The 17,904-nt window shown below is 47.1% G+C and overlaps 1 protein-coding gene and 1 long non-coding RNA gene across 3 annotated transcripts in view; one reads left to right on the forward strand and one right to left on the reverse strand.

Moving 5' to 3' along the window:
- Positions 1 to 2,013: 2,013 nt before the first annotated feature.
- LOC143642633 (uncharacterized) lies at positions 2,014 to 4,723 on the reverse strand. The gene is made up of 2 exons (XR_013155767.1): positions 4,152 to 4,723; positions 2,014 to 2,305 (listed from the first exon to the last, which is right to left on the reverse strand). It is a non-coding gene; the product is annotated as an uncharacterized LOC143642633 (long non-coding RNA).
- SNTA1 (syntrophin alpha 1) overlaps positions 4,573 to 17,904 on the forward strand; it is a 30,646-nt gene continuing 17,314 nt past the window's right edge. The window contains exons 1-2 of one of the 2 annotated variants that reach the window (XM_077111266.1): positions 4,573 to 5,020; positions 7,347 to 7,532. In XM_077111266.1, coding sequence (XP_076967381.1) covers positions 4,708 to 5,020; positions 7,347 to 7,532 — 499 coding nt within the window. In that variant the 5' untranslated portion in view covers positions 4,573 to 4,707. The remainder of the gene's footprint in view (positions 5,021 to 7,346; positions 7,533 to 17,904) is intronic. The other variant, XM_077111255.1, reaches the window with a different exon arrangement.

The following is a 17,904-nucleotide window of genomic DNA, read 5'->3' on the forward strand; positions in this document are numbered from 1 at the left end:
TTGGCAGTTGTCTAGCAGAATGCCCAGGTACTAGCATCAAACAGGCCTGGGTTTGAATCCCAGCTCTGCCCCTCTCATAAGTGTGTGGCTTAGACCAATGAGGCCTTCTGAATGGGATGTTTTTCCTTCTGTATAATGGAGGTGTTCCTAACAGTAGCTACTTCATGAGGCTGTGGCAAAGATGAGATAACATATGGAAAATGCTCAGTTCCAGACCTGGGCAATATAATAAACATTCAATAAATGAAAGTGATTATATGAATAACATGTGGTTCACAGCATAATACAAAGAAATTTTCACACCATCCCATGAGTTAGGATTATGATCCCCATTTCACAGATGAGGAAACTGAGGCCCAGAGAAGTGACGTGACTGGCCCAAGGTCAACATGCAGTTAACAGAGCGTCTGAGCTGGAACCAGTCTCCAAATGCCCAGACTCAGAAGCCTTCCTTGCAGCCCTCTCTCCATACACCAGGATTCCTGGGTTCTCCTCTAACCACACTTCAGTATGGGACTTCAGTGTGGGGCTTCTCTGAGCCTCAACCACTCAATTGTGAACGGAATAGGACATTAGCCTACTTTTTTTTTCAGGAAGTAGATTTTATTTTCTATGGCCATAGGGCTCAATCAAGTAGCTCTGAAAGTCTGAGCCCTGAACAAAAGGTTAACATTAGTTTTTATAGACAGGATGACATATTAAAGATAAGGTAAATGATTGGCTGGTTTAAGTTGAGAAGGACACAAACCTAGGTCACAGAAGCATATGCATCCTTAAGGAAGGAGTCTCCATCCCAGCTGTCTTATCTCACCTGCCTGCAGTTTCACCCATTCCTGAAGGTCAGGAGAGGGGGTTTGGGGATTTTCCACAGAGGAGGCAGCTGAACCAGAAGAAGCAGCAGGGAGTGGGGGGTGGGTGGGGAGAGGCCTGCCTGCTACATTTCCCCCTTTGATGCTTACCCCAACTTATAGGAGGGGTTATAGCATCACCTATATTTCATTTTTGTTTGTTTGTGTGTTTTTTTTTGCTGCAAGTGTTGATATGTCCCAATCTGAGCTAGATGTGGAAAGAATGTAGTCATGCAGAATTTAGGCCCCTGCAAAGTTGGGGGGTGGTGGTGAGGGTTTGTACCCCGCTGCTGTTGGCCTCAAATTTTCTCCTGATGGCCCCTTTGTGACTGTGCCTGTCTTAGGTTGTTCCTCCCCTGAGGAATCTTACCCGTCTTTGGCTAACCAGCCATCTTCCAGGGCCAAGCAGGGTGATGTGAGGTGTGCAAGTGAGGAAGGGGCAATGCCCCCCCCCCCCACAAGAGGGTCTGATCTGTCTCTTTAACAGCCTATGTACCCTGGCCTTTATGCCCAGCACCTGCTTTGGGATTCCTTTACCTGCTGGCGGGGCATCAGCTTTGGTCTAATGTTTTTGGGAACCCAGATTTTTTGTTTTTTTTTTTTCAGTGAGGGCTTAGCTTATAGCTTTGGGCAAGAGATAAACTTAGCCCCAGTTCCCAGGAGGCCTTTACAGTTTTGCCATCCTAGAGTAGTGAAGATAGCAGTACTGAACCCGGTGTGGTGGGATTATAGCATACTAGGCATCTTTCTTTAGGGTGCATACAGAATAATTCATGTTTGAGAACTGCCCTGGCATGAATACTGGTTATAGTTCTTATCTTTTTCTAACATAGGTAGTCTTGAAGCATGCCTGGCATGCATCATCCCCCTTGGAAGGGCTTATGATCATGTCAAGCAGATACAAAGGAGTGAGGCTAATGGTGCTGGTTATGGGGAGTGCCACCACACAAATGTACAATTAGCCTCAGGGAAGGAATGGAGACACTCACTCTGCGCAGCGGCTAGGAAGGGGGAAGTTAGCTGGGTAAGAGGGATTCTGTCAAATGAGTAAAGTTGGTTTTCGGGAAGAACTCCAGGGGACTGATTTTCAGGCGGGCTAACACCACTAAACAAAAGACAAACGTGAAGAGCAAAAAAAGAGAATTAGTCCACAGACCCAGCAGACTGGGATGGCCATGTGTTGATTCTTTAATTTTCGGCTGTACGCAGATCAGTCAGCTTCCGGGGTGACTGAGGCAGGGCTCGGAGATCTCCTCAGGCTTCAGCTGGGTGTTGACTAGCTGCTTCTGGTGAGCTAGAGCAGGGCAACGATTGTCACTCAGGCCTTACTTGTGGGCTGGTCAGCTGATCTCAGCTGCGAAGGAGAGGGAGTGCAGTGGCTCCCGGAGAACAATGTGTGTCAGGTGTTCAGGATAAGGGGTGCATTCCCAGGGGTTGTCTGTGGTGGCCCTTTTGACCTGAGAGTGGTGAATTCATAGGATGATCTTCACGGCTTTGATGGCTGTTAGGGTTACTTACAACAACATGGTAAGGACCTTTCTATTAAGGACCAACCCTATTGAGGCTGCAGGGAGCCCATTTTTTTTTTTTCCCCCAGTCTTTTACCCATACCATGTTTCCTGGCTTAATCTCAGGTAAGGGAGCGTAGATGCTAAAGAGTTTGGGTACTGCTTTTAACACCTTCCCTTTTAGTTCACCTTAAACTTTCCCTGATTTTGACCATAATTTCCTTTTTTACAAACCTTTGGCAACTTATTATATTTGTTCAGGCTTTGTCTTACATTTTTTATTCTGTAACAGCCATTTATTTTATGTGAGGGCAAAACTACTCTCCTTTTCCTTTTAGTAAAAGCATATCTTTTATATCCTTCATACTTAAGTCATTATTTAAAGCAAATATTTTACCACACACAATTACTATTAAAATTGAATTTGTCAGAATAATGTTCAATATTTAAAATGCTTTAGTTAATGCATATTTGAAACCTTAATATACATTTTTTAAAATAAGGATTGATGGCACAGAATAAAGATTTTTAAAACTCTGTACGGATAAAATTTGCAAGCAAGGTGTTTCATAATATTAAACAGCTTTTTCAAGTTTAAAAAATATGAAACATTAAACCAAAGGGGAGCCACAAATTTGGAATCAAAGATAATGGGGTTTGGCTTAATCCTTTGTCTGGAAGAAAGGGAGTAAGTGAGGGTATAGCGGTACCAAGGGAGCTGGATGCAGGTCTTCTGCCTTGCCAGGAGTAGGAGCACTACTCATTTTATGATCATAACTTGGTTTACATTTCTTTTGTATACATTTTAAAAATTTAATTCTTTGACAAAACATTAATTTTTTTTGGTTAACCTTAGCTTCCAGCAGGCCTTGGAACATTTCTCTGTGGGAAATCCTATTACTGGTTTTGGGAAACCATTTCCCATTTTATATACATACATATATATATAATGTACATATATATATATACTTTTTGGCCTTTCCTTTCCCTGTATTCCAGTCTCCCATGTTTCCCAGCTTTGCCATTTTATAAAGTGTACCAGGGTCGATTATTTCATGGCCACATACTGTTAGCAGGGCATTGCTTATTGCATCTTCGTGCAGCCAATGTCAGCAAGTTAGAATTTTTTCCAGTTTGCTGATTAAACTTCTGAAAAGCAGTCTGTATGAAGGGACTGGTGCTAATTTCTGTAAATTTCATGCAATCAGCATAGTCCAGCACCACTCCTTCAGCCCCTGCATCAGCAATTCTAACCATCCAGGTAATTAATGGCTTACAAGGTTTTGTTTGTTTGTTTTATCTGACAAGCTTTTTTTAATTTAAAATACTTGCTTTTTTTCCATTATCTGCTTTGTCCACACATTACCATCCCACTTATCAGGGTTTTAATCAGTAGCGGCAGTGGCTAATACCATACGTATCTTCCCTTTGTTCACTTTACCTTGTTTCTTTTTATTTTTTTAAATTAATTTTTTAATTAAAAAATATAACAACAAACAGACAAAAACATTCTTAATACATCATCATTCCGTTCTACATATATAATCAGTAATTCACAGTTTCATCACATAGTTGCAGGACATTAGCCTCTTAAAGTCTCCTTCAGTTTTTAACTGGGTAACATGCCCACCCGTTCGCCAAGCCCTAAAGGCAGCAGTTGCAAGGTCAGCCCCAGTGGGCGGGGCCTGCAAGCACCAGAAGCCACGCCCACACAAAACCACGCCCCAATGCCAAAATGCCCCGCGCCAAACTCGGAAACGAGATTCTTCCGAAGCTCGCCCACTAGCAGCTACACCTGCGTTATGCCTCGCGGCTCGCTGTCGACTTCTTAAACTCAAGCCCTGTCCCTGGTGTCCTCAGCTCCTACGCCCAAAGCTTCGCATTAGGCCTTACGGTCCTTCCCTTGTTCTTGTGCTCACATCTCTGTGAGCGACGGCCCAGAGCCTCGACGGCCCTGACCAGAGTTGAGTCTCCCTCACAGGAATCTTGGCCTTTGGCCTCGGTATGAAGCCCCGCCCCCTGAACGGCTCCGCTTGGGCATCCGCTCCTCACCAGCTCCTCGGCTTATTTCGGGGCCCGGGCCTTACGGCCCCACCCTCTAGTAGCTCTATTCTGCTCCCTTGGGCGTCTGACCTCGCCCAGCCTCCCGCGAGGTGTCAAGGCCCCGCCCTCTGCGGTTAGCCACACCCACGTAGCCCCGCCCCCTCGAGACTCCACCCCCAGCGGCCCGGGGTAGGGTGGCTGCTGGCCCAGACGGGCCCCAGCTGCCCTCTGCCCTGGGTGCTCGGTCGGAGCGGGCCGGGCACAGCGGGGCAGAGTGAGCGCGGCGGCGCGGGGGCCCGGAGGCGAAGATGGCGGCAGGCAGGCGCGCCCCGCGCACCGGGCTCTTGGAACTGCGCGCCGGGGTGGGCTCCCCCGGCGGCGGCGGCGAGCGGTGGCAGCGGGTGCTGCTCAGTCTGGCGGAGGACGCCCTGACTGTGAGCCCCGCCGACGGCGAGCCCGGTCCCGAGCCCGGCGCCCCGCGGGAGCCCGAACCCTCGCAGCTCAACGGCGCCGCCGAGCCGGGAGCGGCGCCCCCGCAGCTGCCGGAGGCGCTGCTGCTCCAGCGGCGCCGCGTGACGGTGCGCAAGGCTGACGCCGGTGGGCTGGGCATCAGCATCAAAGGTGGGCGCGGGGGCACCGAGGGCACGGAGTCGTAGTGTCTGTGAGGCCGCCGACGACGCAGGGGTCGTGGGGACTGGTGCCGAACGGAAGCCGTGGAATAGGGAGGCCTTGGGTTTGAGGGTATGGGGTGGGGGTGTTCTGAGGCCACTAGGCGCACGGGGGCCTCCAAGGTCAGAGACTTGGGGTCTGTGACAGTACAGTGGGGAGCCAGGGACATGGGATTTTGGGAGTCGAAGTCACCGACGGAGTAGGTGTGGAGGGCATTGGGGCGCACCACGGAAACGTGGGTGGGGAATTCTATGTGGTGGCTTAGGGATCTGCGGGAACAGCTAGCACGGGCACCAAGGACAAGAGGGGCCCAGGAGAGCAGAGGGTGGAGAAAGGGGTCGAGGCCTGGGACACTACTTAGGCAAGGAGAAGCAAGTCCGTGAGACAACACCAAGGTGGAGGGAGTTTGGGAAGGACGTGCATGGGTAGGGCCCGTGGGTGGAGGCACAGGCTGGAGTCGCAGACGGGCCAGAAAGGATGCAGAAATCTGAGGACCCGGGACAGCTGTTTGCCTAGGCAGGGAGCCCTGACATCTGGGTTTGAATCTGGTGATCTGACCCTTTCTACTTTGCACAGGATTGAAAGGGGAGACACAGAGTTGGTACTCCTCTTTGAGCTCCCAGCCTGTGGACGGCTTTCTTTGGGGACTCATTTAGGACTCTGGACTTAAGACAATCCGCTTTCCATCTATGAACCTCAATTTCTTCAACTGCACGAGGATAATGATAAAGTTGTGTTATTTCTGTAAGCACAGAAGTCCGAAGTGCTGACCCTGCCAGCGCATAGTAGGGGCCCAGTTAATTATCGCTGTTATTTGAGAGGAAAAATGGAGGTCAGGAGAGGCTCCTAAAGCAACTGATCACAGTGTTTAAACTCCCTGCACACCTCCAGCTGCTGAGCTCACCAGTCCTGCCTGTCTGCTTCCTAGGGTCCCAGCTCTCGGCGAAGTGTTACCTGCCACGGAAAAGGGTGTCAGTCTCTGTTTCACCCTGAATGTACGTTGTCCCCTCTCTGGGTCTCCCTGGTGCTAACTCTGTTCACTGGTGCCTCCAGATCCTTTAGCCTGGGGCTGGGGATGGTGGCAACTGTCACCACTGTGTACCAGGTGCTGTGCCCAGTACTGTAGGCTCATGAGCCACTTCATCCTGGCACCAGTGTTGAAAGATAGGGAATATAATCCCATTTTTTTGCAGGTGAGGAAACGGATGCTCAGAAAGGTGCAATGATTTGCCCAGGGTCACATAGTTAGCTCCAGAGCTAGGATTAGAGCCTCAATTATCAGGCACATGTCCTCCCTAGAGATTGCCCAGGGTGATACTTACATGTGGAAAGGCAAACTGCCAGGCAGCCAACCAAAGATGTCTAAAAGGGGAAAGTGGTGAAACCAGGGACAGGTACCAGTCTTGTTCCCAACCTCCAGCATGGCATAGGGCAGCAGGGCCAATCCAGAAATGGTACACTCAGCTTGTCAGAGCAGGTTGTAATCTATAGTTCATATAGGTCAACCCTTCCTTTTTTTTTTTTAATTAGAGAAATTGTAGGTTTACAGAGAAATTGTGCCTAACATACAGAATTCCCACATGTTCTCCTATTATTAACACTTTGCATTAGTGCCAACTCTCCCATTTTGCAGATGGACAAACTGAGACCTCAGAGAAGAGCAGGGACTTTCCAAGGTCACATAAAGTTACTCTCAAGCTGCATACTTCCAGATGGGGGTGATGGTCTTTTTAGGAGGCTTCAGAGGAAGTGCAAGTTCCATGGGCTCCTGTCGCCATGGGCAGATAGGAATGACCATATATTTCAAACTGGACTGAATCCCTTGTTTTAGGAGGGGGAAGATAGAGATAAATAGAAACTCCTTCCTCCCCCTAGGCCTTAAGTTCTGTGCAGCATGATGAACAAACTATTGAGTATATGTGGAGGTCAGGAGAGTGTTCCAGCCCCAGCTCTGCCACCAATTTGGCGTGTGACCTTGTAACAATGAGTTCCTTTCTCTGGGGAGCTAGTTCTTCATCTTCTCATCTCTGGGGATGGACAAGGAATGTGATATCCGAGGGCCCACATTTGACTGGGTTCAAATGCTGGCCCTGCGGCTTACTAGCTAAGTGTCCCAAGCTTCTAAGGCTCCTTTGTTCTGAGATTCTCTTTAGTCTTCCACATTCCCCCCGCTCCTTTTCCAGCACTGGGAGGCCTTCAATAAATACTTTTGCCTTGACACGACTCCTAAGCATTGGAGCATCTGCCTCACCTTCTTTCTCCTTCTGTGCCTGTGTAGGGGGCCGGGAGAACAAGATGCCCATTCTCATTTCCAAGATCTTCAAGGGCCTGGCAGCTGACCAGACTGAGGCCCTCTTTGTGGGGGACGCCATCCTGTCCGTGAATGGGGAAGACCTGTCCTCTGCCAGCCACGATGAGGCAGTGCAGGTCCTTAAGAAGGCAGGCAAGGAGGTGGTGCTAGAAGGTAAGCACTGAGGTCCCCAGGGCCCTGAAAAGTGGGTGTGCATGTGTGTTTAACTTCTTCCCTGGCCCCCCTAGGCCTCAGATGGCCCCAGCCTGGCCGTGGGGGCTGAGAGATGGACAGGGTTGGAAGCAGACACAGAATTTGAAGGCCTACCCGGGGACAGTGTGGGCTGGTGGAGGGGAGCCTGCAGGGAGCCAGACCTACCTGGTTGTACCTTTCTTCTCTCCCACTCAGAGCTTTGTGGCCTTAGGGAAGTCACTTCGTTTCCCTCAGCCTTAGTTCCTCATTCATAAAATGGGATGTCACTGTGACCTTGCTGGGTTATTTTTATGAGCAGGATGAAAGGAACATGGCAGGATCTGGTACCCAGGGAGTGATTCAGGGAAGGAGACGGCCAGGGGACTGGGGAGGGAGCAGCCAAGATTCTTTCCTAAGGGACCTGTAGGTCCTTCTAGTGCCCAGGAGCCATAAAACCCTGAGACCCACCCTCCTTTGGAAGAGAACTTCAAGAGAACAGCAAGACATGACATTATTTGAGTGAGGATCAGAAAGGAGGTTTTTTGGTGTGTGTGGGAACCTTGGTTGGGTGGAATTAGTTACTGTCTCCTCTTTTATGGTCTAGGGAGAGATCCTTGCCTTCTCTGGGCCTCAGTTTCCCCATTGGTTGTAACAGACCTCCTGCTGTGATTGTCCCATATCTGCTTTTGCTATCTCTCTCCGGAGGTTTCCGCTTTGCATAGCTCTTTCCTCACACTCTATCAGCCCTGGAGGCCTGTGGGGGGGGTGGGGGTGGCTGAGGAATGTATCTTTGGCTCATGGCCCAGTGCAGGCACAGGGAGGTGGTAGGGGCCAGTGGAGAATGCTTTGGCCAGTAAAACTGCTGAGCTGAGTCACAGGCCCAGATCCTCATGGTTGCCTTGGTTTCTCCAAAGGGGTGCCCAGGAGGTCACAGAAGCAGACAGGCACCAGGTCTCTGGTAATCTTTGGCATACTTGTAACTCCAGACCTCAATTCCCTCTCAGTTTAATTTTATTTTAGGTGTATTTTTTTAAATTCCACTGATCCATTTTTTTTTATACCTAAAAAAAAAAAAGGCTGACTTTAGAGTGCTATTCCTAAAAGCTTAAGTATATTAATCATACTTTAAAAGTGAAGTTAAATAACAAGACCATACATAAATGATAGGGATATAAGAGGTTTTTTTCCCCCAGATGCCTCATTACTCTGTTATTTATAGCCAGTAATGCAGTTTGAAATAGTTGAAATTCATCAAAATGACATTGACTTGAAAAGCTCTTTTAGCTTCTGCTGTGTGAAGGTGTAGTCTCTAAATAGTAAATTTTCTACTGTAGATGCATTTCAAATCCACTTTGAGGCTGCCCCCCCCCCATAGCTTTTGAGAATGTGTCTGTATGGGTTCTCAGTTTGTACATCATTCTGAGAAGACAGCATCTCTTAGTGTTAGAGGCTTGAAGTGCCTCCTGGCTTTAGGAATGAATGCCCAAGCCTTCCCTCTACCATGCACTCCCTCCCTCCTCTACTAAACCAAGAAGCATTCACAGATACCTACACATATCTGGTGTGCAGAGAACTGGGAGTTTGGAGCTAAACCAGACCCAGGCCCTCTCCTGAAGGAGTGCACCACCGGGTGGGAGAGACAACATGTACACGCTGTCTTCTCCGTACAGACTACTTAAAATCAGTTCCTAAAATCTGTCTTCTCTGTGATCAATCTCTGGTTGGCTTTGGGTAAGACCCTTACATTACCTTCTCTGGGCTTTAAGTTCCCTAATGCTTGGGATTAAATTAGATCAGAGATAACCACTAGCTTTTTAAAAAAAAAATTATTGTAGTTATATATATATATATAGATATATAAAACAACAACAACAACAAAAAAATATATATATATAAAACAATAGCTTTCATTTTGAGTATTTGCTCAACTAGTGCCTACTGGAAGTGCCATATTTAGAAGGATTGGTAAGTTTTGTCTGGGCTAAGCAGAGGAGCTAGAATTGATTAGTAGTGACTATTATGGATACAGTAGGGAAGGCACATGTCTTAGTTTGCCAGGCTGCTATGACCATGGGTTGTCATAGCACACAATGGGTTGGCTTAAATAAAAAGCATTTTTATCTCATGGTTTTGAAGACTAGAAAATCAAGGTGTTGGCAAAGCCATGCTTTCTCCTTGAAGTCAGTAGCTTTCTGGCGCTAGCTTGCCGCAGTCCTTGGGGTTCCTTGGCTTGCCTCTCTGCCTCCTGTCACATGGCAGTCTCTCTCTCCTTTTGTCAGCTCTTCTGGTTTCTGCTGGCTTTTAGCTTCTTGTGACTGTCTCTGACTTCCCTATTTTTCAGGCCTCCAGTAATATGGATTAAGGCCCACCCTGAGTCAGTTGGGCCATACCTAAATGGGATTTTAGAAGACCCTATTTACAAATGAGTCCTCACCTTAATGAATAATACATCTTCAAAGGGTCTTATTTACAAAGGTTTCACATCCGCAGGCATATGGGTTGAGATTATGAACATGCCTTTCGTTTGGGCACATAAGTCCATCAACCATAACAAGTGACGTGTGTACTATCCCAGGTCTTAGGGTCTCCAGCTCTCACGTTCCTTGAGTTTTTTCATAGGATAAGCTCTTTCCTTGGTAAACCCGGCCCCAGGTCCCTCAGGTGGACCCTGACCTATCTCTTGCCCGTAAGAGGTCTTGGCACAGAGTAGACACTCAATAAATGTTAGTAATTGCCCTGCTGTCCCATTGCATTTATATAGAGTTCGTATCGTTTCTCCCTTAAAAGTTTGGTAACTTTCTCCAGGGAAGCCATCTTTGTAGGAAATGTTTTTAACTATGATTTCAGTGTTTTAATAGATATCTTTAGATGATTGATTTCTTTTTTTTTTTCTTTTTTTTTTTTTTTTGAGAGGGAGGAAAGGAAGGAAAGACAGAGAAGGAAGGAAGGGAGGAAGAAAGGGAAACATTTTTAAACATTTTCTTGTTTTATTATATTTTGTTTGTTTGTTTGTTTTTTACATGGGCTGGGGCCGGGAATCGAACCGGGGTCCTCCGGCATGGCAGGCAAGCACTCTTGCCCGCTGAGCCACCGCGGCCCGCCCGATTGATTTCTTTTTGAATGAACTTTGGTAGTTGGTGTCTTTCAAGGAATTTGTTCATCTAAGTTGTCAGAGTAGTTGGCATAAAGTTGTTCATAATCTTCCCTTATTATCTATCACTCTTCTAGTTTCTCTTTCCTTCTGCTCCTTTTATTCTGCTCTACTCAGTGGTTTTCGGGGCATTCCCAGCCTAATGGGGGAGTCAGCTGAGCAATCCCACCAACTCATCAACATGTCACAGATGCTGAGGTAGGAATCTGTCCAGGGATCAGAATCTGAGGTAGGACTCTGACCTGGGTGGTCAGGAAACACTTCCTGATGTAGGAGATGCTGATATTTAACCATGAACAATAAGCAGCTATAGACCTGGGGGGAAGAACGACATTCCAGGCAGGGAGAGCTATGTGAACAAATGCACAGGGGATGGATTGCCTGGGAAATAATTCAGCGTTAACCTGAACCTAAGTGGTGAGAAAGGGAGTGGGGAAGGTGACTTTACCGAATTCTAGATCCTGTAGAGCCTTGAATGCCAGGCCCAAGGATTGTGGACATTCTCTGGAGGGAAATAAGGAACCTTTAAAGGGTTTTCAGCAGGGACAAGGCATGGTCAGATTTGGGCTTTAGTAGCATTATCCTGGTTTGGAGGGAGGCAAGAGTGGATGCACAGGTGGCAGTGAGAAGGCTGGGCCATGAACAGAAGGGAGATGATTGGTGTTCTAAAGGCAGGCGTGGGTAAGGGGAAAGGCTCCAAGGTTGTAGCCTTCTTGTTGTTTTTTCCCTACTTTTTCTTAGTTGAAGTCTCTTTTGAACTGTCCTCGCCCAGTCAGCTTGTGGACAGAAGTATTTCCATCCAGGGCAGTAAAGGGGAGGTACCGGGGTCAAGAATCTCTGGATTGTATAGGTGATCTGAGAAGTCTGGGTGATGGAAGGGAGCTGGGATGCTGGTTTGTAGTTGGTCCTTGAGATTTTGGGGAGTTGGGAGAGAAGGTCAGTACCTGGCAGCTGCCCCAGCCTGGAGCCAGGGCTCTTGGAAGCCTCTCTAGGCCTGAATTCCCCCTGGGACGCCATCACTTGCCATATTGTACAGAACCTCCCCCAGGGACCCCCCTACCCACTCCCAGGGCCACCTCCAAAAGGGTTGTGGAAGGATGGCCTGTCCTTTGGATGTGAACTTGGCAATGCAACTGGGCATCTTTCCCAGGGCCTGGGGCTTGGTGTGTATAGAGCCCTCTGAGAATGTCCTGGGAGGACAGGTGCCACTGGCAAACTCTGGATGCCTTCCAGAGCCCTACTTCCCTGATCTCAGTTGGGGGTCCAGCTGGGTCTCAGCAACTCCAGCCTGCTTCCCAGAACTTTCCTCTGCTAGGTCAGGGATTTGTACAATGTCCTGAGTCTGCTCCCAGCCACAGGGATGTGTCTGTAAAGGGAGTTTGGGCCCCAGCTGGCAGCCAGTATGCCTTTGTCTGCTGTTTAGAGAGGCCCATTGTGTATGTAGACCTGGAGCCAGGGCAGGCTTGGGCCCTTGGAAACCAAGCCTGGGGGAGGAGGAAGGGGTAGCCACAAGGAAAATGTCCACCCCCTCTCCCAGCCCAAGATGGCTGGCAAGTCTGTGACAATAGCGAGCCTGTGATGCATTAAAAAAATAATACTAAAGGTTAGTAAAAATTAAGTCAGTTTTAGTGGCTTGTACAAAGTGGGGAAGGTACATCCCACCTAGAGTGCAGACCTTAAAAAAATAAAGGAGTAAGGTACCATGCACATGCATATGTGTAATAAAAGGCAGCATAGAGTAATAGGAATTGCAATAATTTCTATTTTACATACAGGGCTTGTTAAGGGTAAGTAACTTCTTCGGTCATACAACTATTAAGTTGGTAGAGTCAGATTATGAACTGAGTTTTGTCTGGTTACAGAGGCCACTTTGGCCTCAGCCTTGGATAATGCCCACCTCACATGGTTGTTTGCAAGGTTTAAGAATAATGTCTGTAAAGGGCTAAGACTGGTGCCCTTGGAAGGTCCTTAGTAAATGGTAGCTATTATTTGTTTTATTTGCTCTTTATAAGGAGCAAATAAAATATACCTGTGAAGTGCATAGCACAAGATCTTCCACATGATAAGCACTCAATAAAGGTCAGCCTTTATCATCGGCATCATCATCATTATCATTTTCTCCAGTAAACTGGAAGTTCTTTGAAGGAAGGAACCATGTGTTGTTTGTCCCTGAGCCCAGCACACATTAGGTGTTGGTGTTTGGAGAAGGATGAGTAGGGAACCTTCCTTACCCTTGCAACTTTTCTATGTTACCTTTAACTTTGTCGGTTGCAGTTGAGTTTCCTAAATGTTTAAAATGGGACCTGTTCTAGTTTGCTAGCTGCCGGAATGCAATATACCAGAAATGGAGTGGCTCTTTAAAAAGGGAAATTTATTAAGTTGCTAGTTTACAGTTCTAAGGCCGAGACAATGTCCCAATTAAAGCAAGTCTATAAAAATGTCCACATTAAGGCACCAACAAGAGGTTACTGTCACTCAAGAAAGGCCGATGAACTGCAGGGTTTTTCTCTCTCAGCTGGAAGGGCATGTGGCAAAGTCTGTCATCTTTCACTCCTGACTTCTTGTTTCATAAAGCTCCCCTGGGGATGCATTCCTTCTTCGTCTCCAGAGGTTTCTGGTGGTATGGGCTCTGGCTCTCTTCATTTTTGTGGCTTTAAAAGGGACTCTCCAAAATGTTTTCCCTTCTAAAGGACTCCGGCAAACTAATCAAGACGCACCTGGAATGGGTGGATTCACAGCCCCGTCTAATCAAAAGTTAATACTCACAATTGGGTTAGTCACATCTCCATGGGAACAATCAAAAAGCTCCCAGCCAGCAGATACTGAATGAAGACCAAAGGACATGGCTTTTCTGGGGTCCACCACAGATTCAAACCAGCACAGGACCTAAGACTCAATCTGGGCATGGCTGATTCCTGAAATTTTCCATTACAAGTCTTGAGGACTCCGAGTCCCAGGCCCAGCTGCCTGCTGGTTCCTATCCCAGGAGATGGACACTGCCAAGTGTCCCACCGCAATGTGGCTGAATGCCACCACCATCAAGAGTGGAATGTCCTTAGTGGACACAGCTGGGTTTACTCTGTTCAGTTTAGCCGAGTGAAGCCAGGCTGTGAGCGTCTGAGAGACTCCTGTCCCGGGAACAGAGGCATAAATGGAGCCCCAGTTTGGTCCTCCCGAGGCTGCAAAGACTTGTGATTCTAAGCATTGTTCTCAAGGAAATATTTATTTGGCTGCATAGACGCAGTTTTGGACCATGTGACTCCTCACAGACAAAACTTGGCTTAATCCATCCTGGCCTGTTCCCCAGACCTTGATTAAAATGCCCATTGGGCTCTGGAGTCAGGCACTGGCCCTGTCTAGCTGCATGAACTTGGCTGCTTCTGGTGGTAGTGGAAATAATAATTGTGATGATAATAATAATAGAAATGGCAACATCTGCTGTTTATGGTGTACAGTGTGTCAGGTATTGTGCTAAGTGCCTTCCATGTGTCATCTCACTGAATCCTCAGAACCACCCTATAAATCTGGTACATTATTCATTTCATTGTATAGATGAGAAAACTGAAACTCAGAGAGGTGAGGTCACTTGCCCAAGATCAGGCAGAGATGGAATTTTAGTTCAGATGTATCCCCAAAACCCAAATAATTTTACTCCTCTGAGGACAGTTGAATTCAGCTGTTAAACAGGGATATCCATTCATATCATTGAATTGGTAAAATTAGGTGAGGGAATGTTTGTGAGAGTTGAGTTTAATGCTTGGTATATAGTAGGTGTTTAATACATGCTTCTTTCTCCCATTCCTACAATCCTAGAATCCTGAGTCTAGGTTTCATGAATTTTTGAGGGCCTTAACTCTGAATCCTGGATGATTTGGAATGTGGTGGTATATATTTGAAGCTAGATTTTGAAGACGTTTGAAAACTAATATATTCTTATTTTTTAAAAAATCAGGAAGGTATAAAGTGATTGACTTCTCATAGAGATAACCATTTTTGATATTTTCTCACACTTTCTTCCAGAAAGTTCCTGTATTTTTTTTTTCCAGTTTTTTAAATTTAATTTATTTTGTGTTATCAAACCAAAACAACATACAAACATAAACATTCTTAACATATGAACGTTCCGTGTATGGTGCACAATCAATGGCTCACAGTATCATCACATAGTATATTCATCACCATGATCATTTTTTAGAACATTTGGACCACTCCAGAAAAAGAAGTAAAAAGAAAGAAGTCACACATGCCGTAACCTTACCCCTCCCTCTCATCGACCATTAGTATTTCCATCTACTCAATAGATTTTAACCTTTGCTCCCCCTATTTTTTTTCTATACCCCTTAACTACTTCCTTTCATTGTTCACTAGTATTTCAAGCTAATCTATTTTACATTTGTTCCCGCTATTATTTATTTATTTTTGATCCATATTTTTTACTCATCTGTCAATATCGTAGATAAAAGGAGCATCAGACACAAGGTTTTCACAATCACATACTCACATTGCACAATGTGAGTATGTGATCATTATACATTCATCTTCATGCCTACTGGAACACAGCTCAACAGTTTCAGGTACTTCCCTCCAACCACTCCAGTACAGTATAAATTAAAAAGGGATATCTATATAATGCATAAGAATAACCTCCAGGATAACCTTTCGACTCTGTTTGAAATCTCTCAGCCACTAAAACGTTATTTTGTCTCATTTCTGTCTTCCCCCTTTTGCTCAAGAAGGCTTTCTCAATCTGCTGTGTCCCGGCTCATCCCAGAATTTCTGTCCCACATTGCTAGGGAGATTTACACCCCTGGGAGTCATGCAGGTCCATTTTTTTTTTCAAATGGTTGTATAAATATGCCATTAATGGGACTCGTTCATTCATTTAACACATATTTATTGAGCACTGCTCTGTGCCAGGAATCAATCTAGGTGCTGGAGTTTTACAGCCCTCGACAGGACTGAGTGGTCTCTGCAGTCAGGACACTTGCAGCTTGTGTTCTGCAGCCCCCACTCACGGATATCCTGGCTGTTCACAGCATCTTGCTGCCGTAGCAATAATGCTGTGACCCCATGTGTAAATGTGCACACATATCTGAAGTGTGATTCCTGCAGTGGTATTGTTGGTCAGTTGGTTCATGTGCCTTTAAGTTCTTTATAGATGGTGGCCCCTGTACTGCAGGTGTGGTAAAGTGAGGTTTTATCCCTCAGAATATGGCAACTCGGGCTCTGCTGGGCAGCTGTGCTGCAGGGCCTGCCAGGGACCGGGGACTATTTATAGTCAGCATTGCTAGACCAGCAGGACCTTAAAGGTCAGGCCTTCCAGAGCCTGTTGAAATCCTAAATCCTTTCCACACCGTCCTGGGGAGCAGGGGGACAGCCTGGGCTTGAATCCTCACAGTGCTTCATCTGGAGAAGTGTTGTATCAGTGCTCATTTTATAGGTGAAGAAACTGAGGCCCAGAGGGACTGGTGACAGGGCCTGAACTCAGATCCTTGTCTGTTTGTCACTACCTCCTGGGCCCATCCCCTTATTCTGTCACGCTACGAACATCCGCAGAAACTAACCACATTACTTCTTGCTGGAGACCTACTCTGTGCCAGGCATGGCAAAGTGCTTTACATGTATTGATTCTTTCCCTACCCTGTGAGATGGGTATTCTACTCCCATTTTACAGATGAGGAAAAAAGATCACAGAGGTCAAGCCACTTGTCCAAGACCACACAGCAAGGAAGGGAAACCCAAGACTACCTCACTCCCGAGCCAGCCCAACGATCTCTCTTCAGACTGAGAAGCCCCAGGCCTGTCAAAATTCATACATTTAAAAAATGTCTCATGTACCAATGACCTAATATATGTCTAGATTCTGGGACTACCATGGAGAACAAGAAAACAGGTCCCTGCCCATGGGACTGATCTTTTGACTGGGGGAGAGAGAGGACATAGACTAGTAAAAAATGGATAGATCAGGTAATTTTAGGCAGAGATAAGTAAGTGACCACCCACTGAACAGCAAACGAACAGCTTGAGTTTGGAGGACAGGCTTCCCTTCAACTAAGACTTGAAGCCAAGATATTCAGGCGTAAACGTTTATTAAGCATTGGGATAAGTACTGGGGATACTGTGTTGAGCCAAAACAGATGTGTCCCCTTCTCTCTGCACCACTTATGTGGCCCCCTGATTGCTCTGGACTGGGCAAATGGCCCTGCCCTGTCCCTGTTCCATGTGTTTCTAATAGAATCTATTCCTGGCTCACTGGGGCCGGGTCTGGGTGCTGGCTTTTCTCTCTGGCAGAGCTGGAGGTCCCTGCGTGTCGGGGCCCTTGGAAGAGGCAGAGTGTCTGATGTTGCCTGTCTCAGCTTCCCTAAGGGGAAAGAGCCCATATGTCACTGCTTTACCAGGCTCCTGGGCCAGGGGCTTGGCTGGGGCAGGGTATGAAGACCAGCTGGGCCCGTCCTTGGAGTCTTGGGAATGCTGGCCACAGGGCCACAGTCGTGCCTGGTCGGGGGACTCAGGCAGAAATCAGAGCAGGGAGGAGGTTTCAGAGCCAGGCTATTTATGGCCCGAGTCTGGGGCTCCAGAACTCCTCCTCAACACTCTGGGACAGGCCATTTGGTTTGTGAAATTCAAGCTCTGTTTCAGGCACCAGGTCCTGTCCATTTATAGCATGTGCCTGTGGGAAAGGAGGGGGACCCAGCCCTGGGATGGCCCGGGTGAACAGCGACTCTGGTAGTTTTTCTGGCCTCAAAGTTGACAAATGTTCACTTGCTGAACACATCGCATAGTGTCCAGCACCCACTGGAACCTGGGGATACAGGGATGAGTCAGACAAGGTCCCTGCCCTAAATCTGCTCTTGGTTTGATGGGGGACAAACAAGAACATGGATAGTCACAGGGGATCGGGGACAAGGGAACCACAGAAGTGATGGGCAGGATGGATCTAGACTGGACATCTGGGGAGGCTTCCTGGAGGAAGCTGAGCCTGAGCTGAGCCTGGCCCTCCTGGGCTGCAGCACCTTCTCCCTCCTGCTGAATGACAGGCACTTGTTTCTCTGTTTGCTGATGAATACTAACTCTGGGTTCAAATCAAGTCCCGTTTTTGCTCTCCGGGAGCTTCTAGTTTGATGGAGAGATAGCCCTGGCCAGGAGACACTGATAGGTAAAAAGTTCACACTTCTCTTTTTAAACTTTTTATTGTATAATACA

Source organism: Tamandua tetradactyla, chromosome 1, assembly GCF_023851605.1.
Source record: "Tamandua tetradactyla isolate mTamTet1 chromosome 1, mTamTet1.pri, whole genome shotgun sequence".
NCBI lineage: Eukaryota > Metazoa > Chordata > Mammalia > Pilosa > Myrmecophagidae > Tamandua > Tamandua tetradactyla.